At 44.6% G+C, this 17,279-nt stretch overlaps 1 protein-coding gene across 1 annotated transcript in view; it reads right to left on the bottom strand.

Annotated features, from left to right (window-relative positions):
* Nucleotides 1-17,279, bottom strand: part of LOC109881430 (single-stranded DNA-binding protein 2) — a 98,797-nt gene that overhangs the window by 13,976 nt on the left and 67,542 nt on the right. Inside the window, exon 5 of the mRNA XM_020473570.2 lies at nt 1,347-1,436. Within this exon, the coding sequence (XP_020329159.1) occupies nt 1,347-1,436 (90 nt within the window). The remainder of the gene's footprint in view (nt 1-1,346; nt 1,437-17,279) is intronic.

The following is a 17,279-nucleotide window of genomic DNA, read 5'->3' as shown; positions in this document are numbered from 1 at the left end:
TTGAAATGTTCCGCATTGACTTACCTTCATGTCATAAAGTAATGATGGACTGTCGTTTCTCTTTGTTTATTTGAGCTATTCTTGACATAATATGGACTTGGTCTTCTACCAAATACCAGCTTCTGTATACCAAATACCAGCTTCGGTATACCAAATACCAGCTTCTGTATACCAAATACCAGCTTCTGTATACCAAATATACTTCTGTATACCAAATATACTTCTGTATACCAAATATACTTCTGTATACCAAATATACTTCTGTATACCAAATATACTTCGGTATACCACCCCTACCTTGTCACAACACAACTGATTGGCTCAAACATTTTAAGGAAAGAAATTCCACAAATTAACATTTAACAAGGTACACCTGTTAATTGAGGTACACCTGTCACTCCAGGTGACTACCTCATGAAGCTGGTTGAGAGAATGCCAAGAGTGTGCAAAGCTGTCATCAGGGCAAAGGGTGGCTACTTTGAAGAATCTCAAATACCAAATATGTTTTGATTTGCTTTTTGGTTATGACATGATGCCATATGTGTTATTTCATAGTTTTGATGCATTTACTATTATTCTACAAAGTAGAAAATAGTAAAAAAAATGAACAACCCTGGAATGAGTAGGCGTGTCCAAACTTTTGACTGGTACTGTACACAAAAGCAAATCAACTCCCTGCTACAGAGCGTAACGTCCATGTATTGCTAAAACATACACAAATGGAAAGATGATTAAATTAGTCTCTGTGAACATGCAGTGTTGTTGTAAGAGGATGAAGTACAGGTAGCCTCCTCTAACCCAACCAGCACACATACAAACACACAAACAGTTACCATCTAATGCAGCTGGTAGGAGGGTCTGTGGAGGGACATGGGTATTGAAGATGGGCTCTGTTATAAGTACAACTAGCGGGGATGATCTCGATTCTACTTCAATCCAGTCAGTTTAGCAGAAGATTTTTGTTTTTTCTGCAGTTCCATGGTAACTCCCCACTCAACTCCTCTAGCCTCTTCTGCTTCAATTCAAAAAGTCCTGAAGACAAGGGGTTGCCATTAATGACGCATTGGACAACAGTGAGAGTACCTGCCTGGTGTCAGTGGTATCTGTTCTGGCTATAGGACAGAATGTTCTGTTGGTCATAATCTGTAGCTACTAATCTGATAGAAAATGGTTGTCTGTCTCCCACACACACACACAAGATAACACAGCAGGAACTGTGTGGCCACCGCAATGACGCACAGCAATCGGCTGAGTGCCATGTTAAATACTTCCCTGTAGCCCGTTCAGCCAGAGCACAGGGAAGACCCCTTTCTGCTTTATAAATTCAACAATGTGTGTGTGTGTACCTGGAAGAATCCTGGAGGTACAGGACCCACTGGCATTCCCTCTCCTGTGGGAAGGTTCCCAAGGATGGGACTGGGTGCTGCTGCTGCACTCTGGAAGATACACGCACGTGCGCACACACACACACACACACACACACACACACACACACACACACACACACACACACACACACACACACACACACACACACACACACACACACACAGTAAGTGAGGTTAGACCATGGTGGTGGTGGTGTATCAGTGACACACCAATCTAACAATGCTCCAAAGGCATCCAACATCCCACCAACAGGAGACCAAAATAATTGCCACCAATATCCCACAATATCTTGGCAAACTCAACCTCCCAGAACCCTAGTAAAATCCATAATCCAGCGCATGACTCTACTTATTATACAGGAGCAAATCATAACAGTATCCCAGTTTCTTTGCTATCATGTCATGATCAAACGAGCCTCCCTCCTCTGTCTCGGTGGTCTCTTTCCTGTGTGTTTCTGCCGGCCTCCCTGGTTATTTTTACTCCTTATTTGTTTTCCCCCAGACAGGCGGTGCGGGCACATTTCAACACTGCCTCGGACTGCTTCCTGTGCTATTTTACAAACTCCCCAATATTACCAAGTCCCAAACATACCACCAGACAATGGCTATGGGCAGGGAGGCAGGGAGATGGCCACAGACAGGAGCGTATTTAAGGGTAGAGGAGGGAAGCAAAATGCTGGTGGTCTGCAAAGAGGTGTTATCAGTGGTGAGTGACAGTAAAGATAGTTACCGCCCTTCAGTTGTCCTCTCTCTCCCTGTACATTCATCCTCTCTCTCTATCTCTCTCGCTCTCTCTTTCTCTCCCTAGGCATAGACTGGGTGTAAAAAGCTGCTGTGAGACAGACCCAAACTCTCTGAAGTTTCCGCTGGCTGACTTTTTAGGTCAGACTGCAACACAGTTACCCCCTTTCCTCCCCACACTCCCATGTCATCCTCTTTTGTCTCTCCCACTAATGTTTGGGGACAGCATACATATAATTCTTGTTTTGAAATAGCCATTTAATTTCATAAGGTACTGCTCTATGTGTAAACAGAGTTTGTGTACTGTGCTTAAACAGATGAAGGTATGGAATGATGGCTCAGTGGTGGAGAACATTGTTCAGGAAAGGTGTGTTAAATACTTGTGTGTGTGTGTGTGTGTGTGTGTGTGTGTGTGTGTGTGTGTGTGTGTGTGTGTGTGTGTGTGTGTGTGTGTGTGTGTGTGTTCAAAGTAATGCACTCTGGAAGTGTTACTGTTTTTTCCCCCTGCCTCTGTTTCTCCTCTAACTCCGGTTTACCCAGCATGCTTTTCACTCACTGGCAGCCTGGAGGTCTGCTGAGTCTGCTGAGAGTAAGAGAGAAAGAAAGAGCGAGAGAGAGAGAGCGAGAGAGAGCGAGAGAGAGAGAGCGAGAGAGAGCGAGCGAGAGAGAGCAAGCGAGAGCGAGAGACAGCGAGCGAGCGAGAGAGAGCGTGTACCTGTGTTCATGTGCGCAAGAAAGAGGGGGGGAGAGAAATATCTACCTGACCTGCTGACAAGGCAGCCTTTGCCAAATAAAGCAACAAGAAAAACATTACCAAGATATTCCCTGCCCCCACAGCACAGCAGCCTCCTCCATGGGGATAAACAAAAACAATAACCTCCCAGCCCCAAAGCCCCTGCAACACACTACATAGAGGGTCTCTACACAACAAGCTCCCAGCCCCAAAGCCTGTGCAACACACTACACAGAAGAGTCTCTACACAACAAGCTCCCAGCCCCAAAGCCCCTGCAACACACTACACAGAGAGTCTCTACACAACAAGCTCCCAGCCCCAAAGCCCCTGCAACACACTACACAGAGAGTCTCTACACAACAAGCTCCCAGCCCCAAAGCCCCTGCAACACACCACACAGAGTCTCTACACAACAAGCTCCCAGCCCCAAAGCCCCTGCAACACACAACACAGAGAGTCTCTACACAACAAGCTCCCAGCCCCAAAAACACACTACACAGAGTGTCTCTACACAACAAGCTCCCAGCCCCAAAGCCCCTGCAACACACTACACAGAGAGTCTCTACACAACAAGCTCCCAGCCCCAAAGCCCCTGCAACACACTACACAGAGAGTCTCTACACAACAAGCTCCCAGCCCCAAAGCCCCTGCAACACACCACACAGAGTCTCTACACAACAAGCTCCCAGCCCCAAAGCCCCTGCAACACACAACACAGAGTCTCTACACAACAAGCTCCCAGCCCCAAAAACACACTACACAGAGTGTCTCTACACAACAAGCTCCCAGCCCCAAAGCCCCTGCAACACACTACACAGAGAGTCTCTACACAACAAGCTCCCAGCTCCAAAGCCCCTGCAACACACTACACAGAGAGTCTCTACACAACAAGCTCCCAGCCCCAAAGCCCCTGCAACACACCACACAGAGAGTCTCTACACAACAAGCTCCCAGCCCCAAAGCCCCTGCAACACACTACACAGAGAGTCTCTACACAACAAGCTCCCAGCCCCAAAGCCCCTGCAACACACTACACAGAGAGTCTCTACACAACAAGCTCCCAGACCCAAAGCCCCTGCAACACACTACACAGAGAGTCTCTACACAACAAGCTCCCAGCCCCAAAGCCCCTGCAACACACAACACAGAGAGTCTCTACACAACAAGCTCCCAGCCCCTGGCTAAAACACAGAGCTACCACAGGAGTTGTTTTAATTTATTTCTGAATTAAACTGAACGTCACCTCAACCACACACATACCTTTCAAGCTCTCATTAGGAACACAGTTGGTAAGTCTTACGTACGCCAGGTTGGACTGTGTGTGTTTTGTGTGTTACCATGGTTTACAGATTAAACAATGCCATGTGTACACACCAATATCGAAAAACGATATAGAAGAATTTAACAAGATTCTTATATATTCGAACTGGAATGTGTAACTATATGGCAGCAAATACACATACAAGATTCATAGGAGATTATTGTAATATCTGACTTATATGTTGCATGTATTGTATAAAAAAACATACAAAAGACACATACAGTGGGGCAAAAAAGTATTTAGTCAGCCACCAATTGTGCAAGTTCTCCCACTTAAAAAGATGAGAGAGGCCTGTAATTTTCATCATAGGTACACTTCAACTATGACAGACAAAATGAGGGGGAAAAATCCAGAAAATCACATTGTAGGATTTTTAATGAATTTATTTGCAAATTATGGTGGAAAATAAGTATTTGGTCACCTACAAACAAGCAAGATTTCTGGCTCACATAGACCTGTAACTTCTTCTTTAAGAGGCTCCTATGTTCTCCACTCGTTACCTGTATTAATAGCACCTGTTTGAACTTGTTATCAGTATAAAAGACACCTGTCAACAACCTCAAACAGTCACACTCCAAACTCCACTATGGCCAAGACCAAAGAGCTGTCAAAGGACACCAGAAACAAAATTGTAGACCTGCACCAGGCTGGGAAGACTGAATCTGCAATAGGTAAGCAGCTTGGTTTGAAGTAATCAACTGTGGGAGCAATTATTAGGAAATGGAAGACATACAAGACCACTGATAATCTTCCTCGATCTGGGGCTCCATGCAAGATCTCACCCCGTGGGGTGAAAATGATCACAAGAACGGTGAGCAAAAATCCCAGAACCACACGGAGGACCTAGTGAATGACCTGCAGAGAGCTGGGACCAAAGTAACAAAGCCTACCATCAGTAACACACTACGCCGCCAGGGACTCAAATCCTGCAGTGCCAGACGTGTCCCTCTGCTTAAGCCAGTACATGTCCAGGCCCGTCTGAAGTTTGCTAGAGAGCATTTGGATGATCCAGAAGAAGATTGGGAGAATGTCATATGGTCAGATGAAACCAAAATATAACTTTTTTGGTAAAAACTCAACTCGTCGTGTTTGGAGGACAAAGAATGCTGAGTTGCATCCAGAGAACACCATACCTACTGTGAAGCAAGGGGGTGGAAACATCATGCTTTGGGTCTGTTTTTCTGCAAAGGGACCAGGACGACTGATCCGTGTAAAGGAAAGAATGAATGGGGCCATGTATCGTGAGATTTTGAGTGAAAACCTCCTTCCATCAGCAAGGGCATTGAAGATGAAACGTGGCTGGGTCTTTCAGCATGACAATGATCCCAAACACACCACCCGGGCAACGAAGGAGTGGCTTCGTAAGAAGCATTTCAAGGTCCTGGAGTGGCCTAGCCAGTCTCCAGATCTCAATCCCATAGAAAATCTTTGGAGGGAGTTGAAAGTCTGTGTTGCCCAGCAACAACCCCAAAACATCACTACTCTAGAGGAGATCTGCATGGAGGAATGGGCCAAAAAACCAGCAACAGTGTGGAAAACCTTGTGAAGACTTACAGAACATGTTTGACCTCTGTCATTGCCAACAAAGGGTATATAACAACGTATTGAGATAAACTTTTGTTATTGACCAAATACTTATTTTCCACCAGAATTTGCAAATAAATTCATAAAAAATCCTACAATGTGATTTTCTGGATTTTTTTTCTTCTAATTTTGTCTGTCATAGTTGAAGTGTACCTATGATGAAAATTACAGGCCTGTCATATTTTTAAGTGGGAAAACTTGCACAATTGGTGGCTGACTAAATACTTTTTTGCCCCACTGTACGTACGTACATACATACATATACAGTTGAAGTCGGAAGTTTACATACACTTAGGTTGGAGTCATTAAAACTCGTTTTTCAACTACTCCACAAATTTCTTGTTAACTTCTTGGTGACAGGGGGCAGTATTTTCACATCCTGATGCCTGCTACTCATCCCCAGAAGATAAGATATGCATATTATTAGTATTTGGATAGAAAACACTCTGAAGTTTCTAAAACTGTTTGAATCATGTCTGAGTATAACATAACTTATGTAGCAGGCGAAACCCAGAGGACAAACCATTCAGAATAAAAACATTTGGGGGTCACTCTTTTCAATGGTTTTCAACGGGAATCCAGATTTCTAAGGGACCTTATTGCAGTTCCTACCGCTTCCACTGGATGCCACCAGTCTTTAGAAATTGGTCGCTAGCGTCCCACATATCCCAGAGAGGTTAACAAATTATAGTTTTGGCAAGTCGGTTAGGACATCTACTTTGTGCATAAGTCATTTTTCCAAAAATTGTTTACAGACAGATTATTTTACTTATAATTTACTGTATCACAATTCCAGTGGGTCATAAGTTTACATACACTAAGTTGACTGTGCCTTTAAACAGCTTGGAAAACTCCAGACATTCCATGTCATGGCTTTAGAACTTCTGATAGGCTAATTAACATCATTTGAGTCAATTGAAGGTGTACCTGTAGATGTATTTCAAGGCCTACCTTCAAACTCAGTGTCTCTTTGCTTGACAACATGGGAAAATCTAAAGAAATTAGCCAAGACCTCAGAAAATAATTTGTAGACCTCCACACGTCTGGTTCATCCTTGGGAGCAATTTCCAAATGCCTGAAGGTACCACGTTCATCTGTACAATCAACAGTAAGCAAGTATAAACTCCATGGGACCACGCAGCCGTCATACTGCTCAGGAAGGAGACGCCTTCTGTCTCCTAGAGATGAACGTAATTTGATGCGAAAAGTGCAAATCAATCCCAGAACAACAGCAAAGGACCTTGTGAAGGTGCTGGAGGAAACAGGTACAAAAGTATCTATATCCACAGTAAAACGAGTCCTATATCGACATAACCTGAAAGGCCGCTCAGGAAGGAAGAAGCCACTGCTCCAAAACCGCTATAAAAAAGCCAGACTACGGTTTGCAACTGTACATGGGGACAAAGATCGTACTTTTTTGAGAAATGTCCTCTGGTCTGATGTAACAAAAATAGAACTGTTTGGCCTTAATGACCATCGTTATGTTTGGAGGAAAAGGGGGAGGCTTGCAAGCCAAAGAACACCATCCCAATCATGAAGCAAGGGGGTGGCAGCATCATGTTGAAGAGGTGCTTTGCTGCAGGAGGGACTGGTGCACTTCACAAAATAGATGGCATCATGCGGGAAGAAAATTAGGTGGATATATTGAAGCAACATCTAAGGACATCAGTCAGGAAGTTAAGGCTTGGTCGCAAATGGGTCTTCCAAATGGACAATGACCCCAAGCATACTTCCAAAGTTGTGACAAAATGGCTTAAGGACAACAAAGTCATGGTATTGGAGTGGCCATCACAATGCTCTGACCTCAATCCCATAGGAAATTTGTGGGCAGAACATAAAAAGCTTGTGCGAGCAAGGAGGCCTACAAACCTTGATTCAGTTACACCAGCTCTGTCAGGAGGAATGGGCCAACTTATTGTGGGAAGCTTATGGAAGGCTACCTGAAACAGTCTTTGCTAAATTATTGCTTGAGAAATTGCCCTTTGCTAAGAAGCTGTTTGTTTGTTTTTGAAATTTTAATTGAAAAACAATCATGGTAAGGTACATAATTGTTACCTAGAAATGATTTGATATTGAGATAAAAATGGCTGCATTGGACCTTTTAAGTTTTGAGTTCTGAGGTGTTTGATGTGACTGAGGAAACCTGAAGCAGTGGAAACACTCTCACCCCTCCCACTCAGAACAACACCTGGACCTCCTGGCAAACTCATTTGTCATCTAAATTATTCACAGCACCACTCTGGAGGACAGGGTTACACTACACTAACTATATTGTTACAGGGTTACACTATGCTAACCATACTGTTACACTGATCTCAGGACAGTCTAGTATTACACTAAAACCTCAGCATCCATTCTACAGGTTAACAGAGTGACCTTGCATTCCAAACTCCCTATGCCTCTGGTCAAAAAGGTGTTCACACTGTGCTATATATAGTACACTTGGAAAGTATTCAGACCCCTTCCCTTTTTCCACAATTTGTTAATTGTAACTTTATTTCCTCTTCAATCTACACACAATACCCCCTAATGACAACGTGAAAACATGTTTTTAGACATTTCTGCAAACGTATGTAAATAAAAACAGAAATACATTATTTACATAAGTATTCAGACCCTTTGCTATAAGACTCGAAATTGAGCTTAGGTGCACCCTATTTCCATTAAACATTCTTGAGATGTTTCTACAACTTGATTGGAGTACCCTTGTGGTAAATTAAATTGACTGGACATGTTTTGGAAAGGCACACACCTTTCAATATAAGCCTTAGACCGCTGTGCCACTCGGGAGCCCCCATATAAGGTCCCACAGTTGATAGTGCATGTCAGAGCAAAAACCAAGCCGTGAGGCCGAATGGAATACTCCGTAGAGCTACGAGACAGGATTGTGTCGAGGCACAGATCTGGGAAAGGGTACCAAAACATTTCTGCAGCATTGCAGGTCCCCAAGAACACAGTGGCCTCCATCATTCTTCAATGGAAGAAGTTTGGAAACACCAAGACTCTTCCTAGAACTGGCCGCCCGGCCAAATTGAGCAATCTGAGGAGAAGGGCCCTGGTCAGGGAGATGACCAAGAACCCGATGGACACTCTGACAGAGCTCCAGAGTTCCTCTGTGGAGATGGGAGAACCTTCCAGAAGGACAACCATCTCTGCAGCACTCCACCAATCAGGCCTTTATGGTAGAGTGGCTAGACAGAAGCCACTCCTCAGTAAAAGGCAACTGACAGCTCGCTTGGAGTTTTCCAAAAGGCACCTAAATGACTCTCAGAATATGACAAACAAGATTATCTGGTCTGACGAAACCAAGATAAACTCTTTGGCCTGAATGCCAAGCGTCACATCGTGAGGAAACCTGGTAGATCCCTACGGTGAAGTATGGTGGTGGCAGGACATGCTGTGGGGATGTTTTTCTGCGGCAGTGACTGGAAGACTAGTCAGGATCGAGGGAAAGATGAACTGAGCAAAGTACAAAGAGTTCCTTGATGAAAACCTGCTCCAGAGTGCTCAGGACCTCAGACTGAGGAAAGGTTCACCTTCCAACAGGACAACGACCCTAAGCCAACAGCCAAGATAATGCAGCAATGGCTTCGGGACAAGCCTCTGAATGTCCTTGAGTGGCCCAGCCAGAGCCCGGAATTGAACCCGATCGAAATCTGTGGAGAGACCGGAAAATAGCTGTCCAGCGACGCTCCCCTTCCAACCGGACAGAGCTTGAGAGGATCTGCAGAGAAGAATGAGAGAAACTCCCCAAATACATGTGTGCCAAGCTTATAGTGTCATATCCAAGAAGACTAGAGGTTGAAATCGCTGCCAAAGATGCTTCAACAAAGTACTGAGTAACGGGTCTGAATTGTTATGTAAATGCGTATATTTCAGTTTTTTATTTGTAATAAATTTGCAAAATTTCTACAAACCTGTTTTTGCTTCGTCATTATGGGGTATTGTGTGTAGATTAATGAGGGGGAAAACTATATAATTTTAGAATAAGGCTGTAACGTAACAAAATGTGGAAAAAGTCAAGAGGTCTGAATACTTTCCTGAATCCACTGTATAATGTTCCTTCAGAAAGTATTCATACCCCTTGACATTCTGTTGCGTTACAGCCTAAATTAGAAATGTATTACATGTATTTATTTTCTCACCAATCTACACACAATACTCCATAATGACAAAGTGAAAACATGATTTTATACATTTTTACAAATGTATTTGTCTGGGCTTTCACATTCTTGTTCTGAAGCCATTTCAGTGTTGCTTTGACTGTATGCTGTATGTATGTGATCATTGTTCTGTTGGAATGTAAATCTTCGCCCCCAGTCTAAGGTCATTTGCACTCTGAAGCAGGTTCTCATCAATGATTTGCGCTTTTAGGACAAAGACTTAGATGTTTGTCTCATCAGACCACAGAATCTTTTGCCTTATGCAAACTCCAGGTGTGCTGACATGTGCCTTTTTCTCACGAGTGGTTTCTGTCTGGCCAATCTCCCAAACTGCCCAGATTGGTGAAGTGCTGTAGAGATTGTTGTACTTCTGGCAAGTTATCCCATCTCAGCCAAGAAACTGTAGTTCTGTCAGCGTGTTCATTGGGTTCTTGGTCACCTCCCTGACCCATGGTCCTTCTTGCCCGGTTACTAAGTTTGGTCAGACGACCAGCTCTAGGCAGAGTCTGAGTTGTTCCATATTTTTGAATTAGCCACAGGTGGACTCCAATCATGTTGTCGTGAAGTCTCAAGGATGATCAAAGTAAATTGGATTAACCTGAGCTCAATGCCATAGCAAAGGGGTGTGAATACTTGAGAAATTAGATATTTCTGTATTTTAATTTCCAATACATTTGCAAAACTTTTGAAAAAGTAGTTTTTTATTTTATTTGTCATTATGGAGGTATTGTGTGTAGATGGGTGAGAAAAATATATGTAATCCATTTTGAATTCAGGCTGTTAACACAAGAAAATGTGGAATAAGTCTTTGTGAAAGCAAATTAAGTTTGTGTTGAGTTGTATAATATAGAAAATGGACACCTGCCTGCTGGACTGCACCAGTTCCTGTGCCCATTTTTGTTTTCTGTATGGCTTGTATGTTTCTGATTTTAATTAGCATGATGATGAAGTAAAATAGGAATGAAACTGGAGTAACTGAAAACTGAAAGCAAAATATCGAGAACTTAACTGTGGGAATCGATTGATGTTTGGAACTTGATTGCCACGTTTTTTTTGGAGAACCATGTGCCTTAAATGATGGAGTGGCTATGGACACAGTTTCTGTATCCCAATTTGCCCAGGAAGAAAATATGGATATTTCTGTTCAGAATTTTTTTGTCTTTTTTTCCCCGTGTGTCCACTCCGCTGCTGTGCTGAGTGCGCTGCTGCGGCTCCCCACTCCTTCGTCGCATTTGTCTGGTGACTGAGGTAGCCTACAAACTTCACGTTGTAGGCAAAACTGTTCGAACTGTCTATTACAGTCCATGGCTCAGTAAGCAAGAGCGTGATTTCATGTTATTTTTTTCAGGAGGGGAGTAGGCTACATGCAGCTATTTACATGTTGTACACAAAATACATTATTGATGTGATCGTACAAAGTTAGGTTGTCAGTATTGCAAACATAACCACGACACAAAGAGGCAGTCTAGCGATGTAATGTTCTTCTTAGCTAATGAGTTACATGCAGCTATTTACTCTCACCACGATATCGGCATAACTATGGCACCGCTCAGCTGCCTAGAACGTTTGGCTGCCCAGAGGTGGAATGCAGCAAGACAGACACGTAGTCTAATTAGTGATTGAATGTTTTTTTTTTCATCATCATTGCAAACACTGGCTAAACTGTGCAGGAGGCAGACAGCCAAGTAGTGTTCTTTTTCCAGAAACTACGATATGGCAGCAATTATAAAGATTAGCCTACATCATCACACAAAATGTGTAGAGTAGGGACTGCGTCCTGCTTGTGCAACTGCGATATACGTTTCAACAGACGGACAGAGAAAGTTTTCGCCTTCATAATATATATGTTTTGGAATGGTTGTTCAAATCGCCGCAGGTTTTTTTTCTCTCCAGCTGTTCAGAAATGTGAGGCAGAGATAGGCTACATCATCATGGTTCAGAAGAGGGTGAGTGAAGGGAGGGGGAGTATGAGCAGCAGCTATGTTAGAAAAACGAATATGTGTGTAAAAATAACACATGCGCAGAAAGTGATCCGAATCCTTAGCTTTAAGAAAGAGGTTTCCAGAGTGGCGTGGGGGCGAAAACTCCGTAGCCACGGCCTAAAAATGCATGTTTAAAACTGTTCCTTTGTGGTCTGCCTCTACTTCACGCTGCCTGCTCAACCCAGATTCCAAACAACTTGTCAATTCTCCACCCTTTTACATATACTGTATCTATCTACTGTACAGTTATCTAACTTTTTTATCTCTATCCTTCTCATTACTTATTCATCTATAGCTATTCATTTCAATATTTTTCTATTAATTCCTATAGTAGCACTGTTCTGTGCATCTGCATTCTTTGTGTGTATCCAAGTGTGTGTGTGTGTGTCAGGATAGAGTGGCGTTCCTCAGGTGTGTTCCAACACTGGGAGGGAGGAACTCATGTCAGCTGATTACAGAAGAGAATAAAGAGACTCGGATAGACGTGAGTGGAATCCCAACACACTGTGTCGTCTCTGTCTCACTGTCTGGATCACTCTGTCTGACTCAACACTGGCTCAAAAAGCAAAACTGTCTCACTCTGCCTTGCTCTTCTTCTATACTACCTAACTCTCTCACTCTAACCTGCCTCACCCTGTGTGTGTGTGTGTGTGGGGGGGGGGGGGGGGTGTACTGGTCTCAAGGTCACCATTACCACAGGAAATACAAATGACACAGCACAGGAAGGAACTCACTAACAGCTCCCTCCCTCTCTCCTGTGCCCTCGACCCCCACCTTTTTCTTCACTCCCTCCATCCTCTCAAATGCCATTAGTCCACTTCCTGAATGAGAGAAGAGGAAATAGAGAAAAGATGCCCCTCTGCATGAAACACACACACTGATGCACATCTGGGTTTGGCGGGTCTGAATTGATTTGTTGAGGAAAACAACTTGGTGTAAATAAGAGTATCAAGTTACTATTTGGTCATTACTCTGTAGAATAATGGTGTGTGTGGGAACATGTGTGTGTGTGTGGTTGGGGCCGTTCCCTAGAACTGTACTGAGAATGGAAACCAGTAGTGGTGGAAACAAAACGCTAAGACTAAGCCAGGAGAGAAAAGACCGGTTGTGCTTGTCTGAGAGATGAGAAAATTCCTTTGCTTTTACCATGCATTATTCACCATGCATTATTCAACGTCTCCCATGGCGACCAGAGACATTTCAGCATGCTTCACTATTCACTCCTGAGCCAGCGCTCGCTCACTGCCCAACTCACTTTTCAATTTCAAGGCAGAAAGGTTTATAGGCCGACCGCACTTCCTGATTTGACCTCATTTTAGATTTGGTTCATTAAGAAATGCTCGTTGTCATGATGACTGAATTGAAACGTGAGTTGGTTTGGGGGTGTGGTTTGATGTGGGTGTCTCTTGTGTTTTCGCAGGTGGGAAGAGTTACTTTAATTATTTCCTCCATTAACTTCAGCCGGCTGGTGTGAGACCGTGGCAAAATTGGATTGACTTTGGATAGCCTATCGCCGGGGCTAGTTAAAATTACACAATGTAAATGAGACAATATTTTCATGTTGCATATCTTTTAGTTGTCTAAAAGATGTGCTTGGAGAAGCCTAATTACCGTGACTAAACTGTCAGGTGGAATTTGACTGCCTTCATGACTCAAGATCGATGGTGTGGCGGTAATAGGATACCCGCAACAGCCCTACATCACTGCATAAGGTGATTGAACTCCACACTGCTCTCTCCTACCTGGACCAGAGGAACGCCTATGTGAGAGTGCTGTTCATTGACTACAGCTCAACGTTCAACACCATAATGCCCTCCAAGCGCATCACTAAGCTAAGAACCCTGGGACTAAACACCTCCCTCTGCAACTGGATCCTGGATTTCCTGACGGGCCGACCCCAGGTGGTAAGGGTAGGCAACAACACATCTGCCACGCTGATCCTCAACACGGGGGCCCCTCAGAGGTGTGCTCAGTCCCCTCCTGTAATTCCTGTTCACCCACAATGGCGTGGCCATCATTAAGTTTGCTGACTACACAACGGTGGTAGGCCTGATCACCGACAACAATGCGACAGCCTATAGGGAGGAGGTTAGAGACCTGGCAGTGTGGTGCCAGGACAACAATCCCTCCCTCAACGTGAGCAAGACAAAGGCGCTGATCGTGGACTACAGGTAAAGGAGGGCTGAACACGCTCCCGGGGCTGTAGTGGAGCGGGTTGAGAGTTTCAAGTTCCTTTGTGTCCACATCACCAACAAGCTATCATGGTCCAAACACACCAAGACAGTCGTGAAGAGGGAATGACAACACCTTTTCCCCCTCAGGAGACTGAAAAGATTTGGCATGTGTCCCCAGATCATCAAAAGGTTCTACAGATCCTGAACGGTTGCATCACCGCCTGGTATGGCAACTGCTTGGCATCCGACCATAAGGCGCTAATGCTTACGGTCCAGTACATCACTGAGGCCAAGCATCCTGCCATCCAGGACCCTTATACCAGGCAGTGTCAGAGGAAGGTACAAACAATTGTTAATGACTCCAGTCACCCAAGTCATAGACTGCTCTCTCTGCTACTGCACAGTAAGCGGTACTGATGCACCAAGTCTGGAACCAACAGGACCCTGAACAGATTCTACCCCCAAACCATAAGACTGCTAAATAGTTAACCAAATTGCTACCTGGACTATCTGCATTGACCCCTTTTGCACTAACTTTTTTTTACTCTTTACATAAGCTGCTGCTACTGTTTGTCTATCCTGTTGCCTAGCCACTCTATTCCAAATACATTCCAGTGCCTTAAATAAGTATTCACAACACTTGACTTTTTCCACATTGTGTTGTGTTACAGTCTGAATTTAAAATGGATTCAATTGAGATTTTGTGTCACTGGCTTACACAAAATAGCCACTAATGTCAAAGTGAAATTATGTTTATAGATATTTTTACAAAAAAATAAAAAGCTGAAAAGTCTCGAGTCAACAAGTATTCAACCACTTTGTTACGGCAAGCCTAAATAAGTTTATGAGAAAAATATATATTTTATGGACTCACTGTGTGCAATCATTTTTTTAATGACAACCTCATCTCTGTACCTCACACATATATTGTTGAGAAGCTGTAAGGTCCCTCAGACACGCAGTGAATTCCATACACAGATTAAACAAGGGAGGTTTTCCAATGCCTCGCAAAGAAGGGCACCTATTGGTAGATGGGTAGAAAAAAACAGACACTGAACATCCCTTTGAGCATAGTGAAGTTACTAATTAGACTTTGCATGGTGTATCAATACACCCAGTCACTACGAAGATACGTCATCCTGACCAACTGGCCCTCCAAATACACCTCCGCTGTCTTCAACCAGGATCTCAGCGATCACTGCCTCATTGCCTGTATCCGCTACGGAGCCGCAGTCAAACGACCACCCCTCATCACTGTCAAACGCTCCCTAAAACACTTCTGTGAGCAGGCCTTTCTAATCGACCTGGCCCGGGTATCCTGGAAGGACATTGACCTCATCCCGTCAGTTGAGGATGCCTGGTCATTCTTTAAAAGTAACTTCCTCACCATTTTAGATAAGCATGCTCCATTCAAAAAATGCAGAACTAAGAACAGATATAGCCCTTGGTTCACTCCAGACCTGACTGCCCTCGACCAGCACAAAAACGTCCTGTGGCGGACTGCAATAGCATCAAATAGTCCCCGCGATATGCAACTGTTCAGGGAAGTCAGGAACCAATACACGCAGTCAGTCAGGAAAGCTAAGGCCAGCTTCTTCAGGCAGAAGTTTGCATCCTGTAGCTCCAACTCCAAAAAGTTCTGGGACACTGTGAAGTCCATGGAGAACAAGAGCACCTCCTCCCAGCTGCCCACTGCACTGAGGCTAGGTAACACGGTCACCACCGATAAATCCATGATTATCGAAAACTTCAACAAGCATTTCTCAACGGCTGGCCATGCCTTCCGCCTGGCTACTCCAACCTCGGCCAACAGCTCCGCCCCCCCCCCCCCCCCCGCAGCTACTCGCCCAAGCCTCTCCAGGCTCTCCTTTACCCAAATCCAGACAGCAGATGTTCTGAAAGAGCTGCAAAACCTGGACCCGTACAAATCAGCTGGGCTTGACAATCTGGACCCTCTATTTCTGAAACTATCCGCCGCCATTGTCGCAACCCCTATTACCAGTTTAACCTCTCTTTCATATCGTCTGAGATCCCCAAGGATTGGAAAGCTGCCGCAGTCATCCCCCTCTTCAAAGGGGGAGACACCCTGGACCCAAACTGTTACAGACCTATATCCATCCTGCCCTGCCTATCTAAGGTCTTCGAAAGCCAAGTCAACAAACAGGTCACTGACCATCTCGAATCCCACCGTACCTTCTCCGCTGTGCAATCTGGTTTCCGAGCTGGTCACGGGTGCACCTCAGCCACGCTCAAGGTACTAAACGATATCATAACCGCCATCGATAAAAGACAGTACTGTGCAGCCGTCTTCATCGACCTTGCCAATGCTTTCGACTCTGTCAATCACCATATTCTTATCGGCAGACTCAGTAGCCTCGGTTTTTCGGATGACTGCCTTGCCTGGTTCACCAATTACTTTGCAGACCGAGTTCAGTGTGTCAAATCGGAGGGCATGCTGTCCGGTCCTCTGGCAGTCTCTATGGGGGTGCCACAGGGTTAAATTCTCGGGCCGACTCTTTTCTCTGTATATATCAATGATGTTGCTCTTGCTGCGGGCAATTCCCTGATCCACCTCTACGCAGACGACACCATTCTATATACTTCCGGCCCGTCCTTGGACACTGTGCTATCTAACCTCCAAACGAGCTTCAATGCCATACAACACTCCTTCCGTGGCCTCCAACTGCTCTTAAACGCTAGTAAAACCAAATGCATGCTTTTCAACCGTTCGCTGCCTGCACCCGCACGCCTGACCAGCATCACCACCCTGGATGGTTCCGACCTTAAATATGTGGACATCTATAAGTACCTAGGTGTCTGGCTAGACTGTAAACTCTCCTTCCAGACTCATATCAAACATCGCCAATCGAAAATCAAATCAAGAGTCGGCTTTCTATTCCGCAACAAAGCTTCCTTCACTCACGCCGCCAAACTTACCCTAGTAAAACTGACTATCCTACCGATCCTCGACTTCGGCGATGTCATCTACAAAATTGCTTCCAACACTCTACTCAGCAAACTGGATGCAGTTTATCACAGTGCCATCCGTTTTGTCACTAAAGCACCACCTTATACCACCCACCACTGCGACTTGTATGCTCTAGTCGGCTGGCCCTTGCTACATATTCGTCGCCAGACCCACTGGCTCCAGGTCATCTACAAGTCCATGCTAGGTAAAGCTCCGCCTTATCT

The sequence above is a fragment of the Oncorhynchus kisutch genome, linkage group LG3, assembly GCF_002021735.2.
Source record: "Oncorhynchus kisutch isolate 150728-3 linkage group LG3, Okis_V2, whole genome shotgun sequence".
Taxonomy (NCBI): domain Eukaryota; kingdom Metazoa; phylum Chordata; class Actinopteri; order Salmoniformes; family Salmonidae; genus Oncorhynchus; species Oncorhynchus kisutch.
This window is presented reverse-complemented; position numbering and strand designations above follow the sequence as displayed.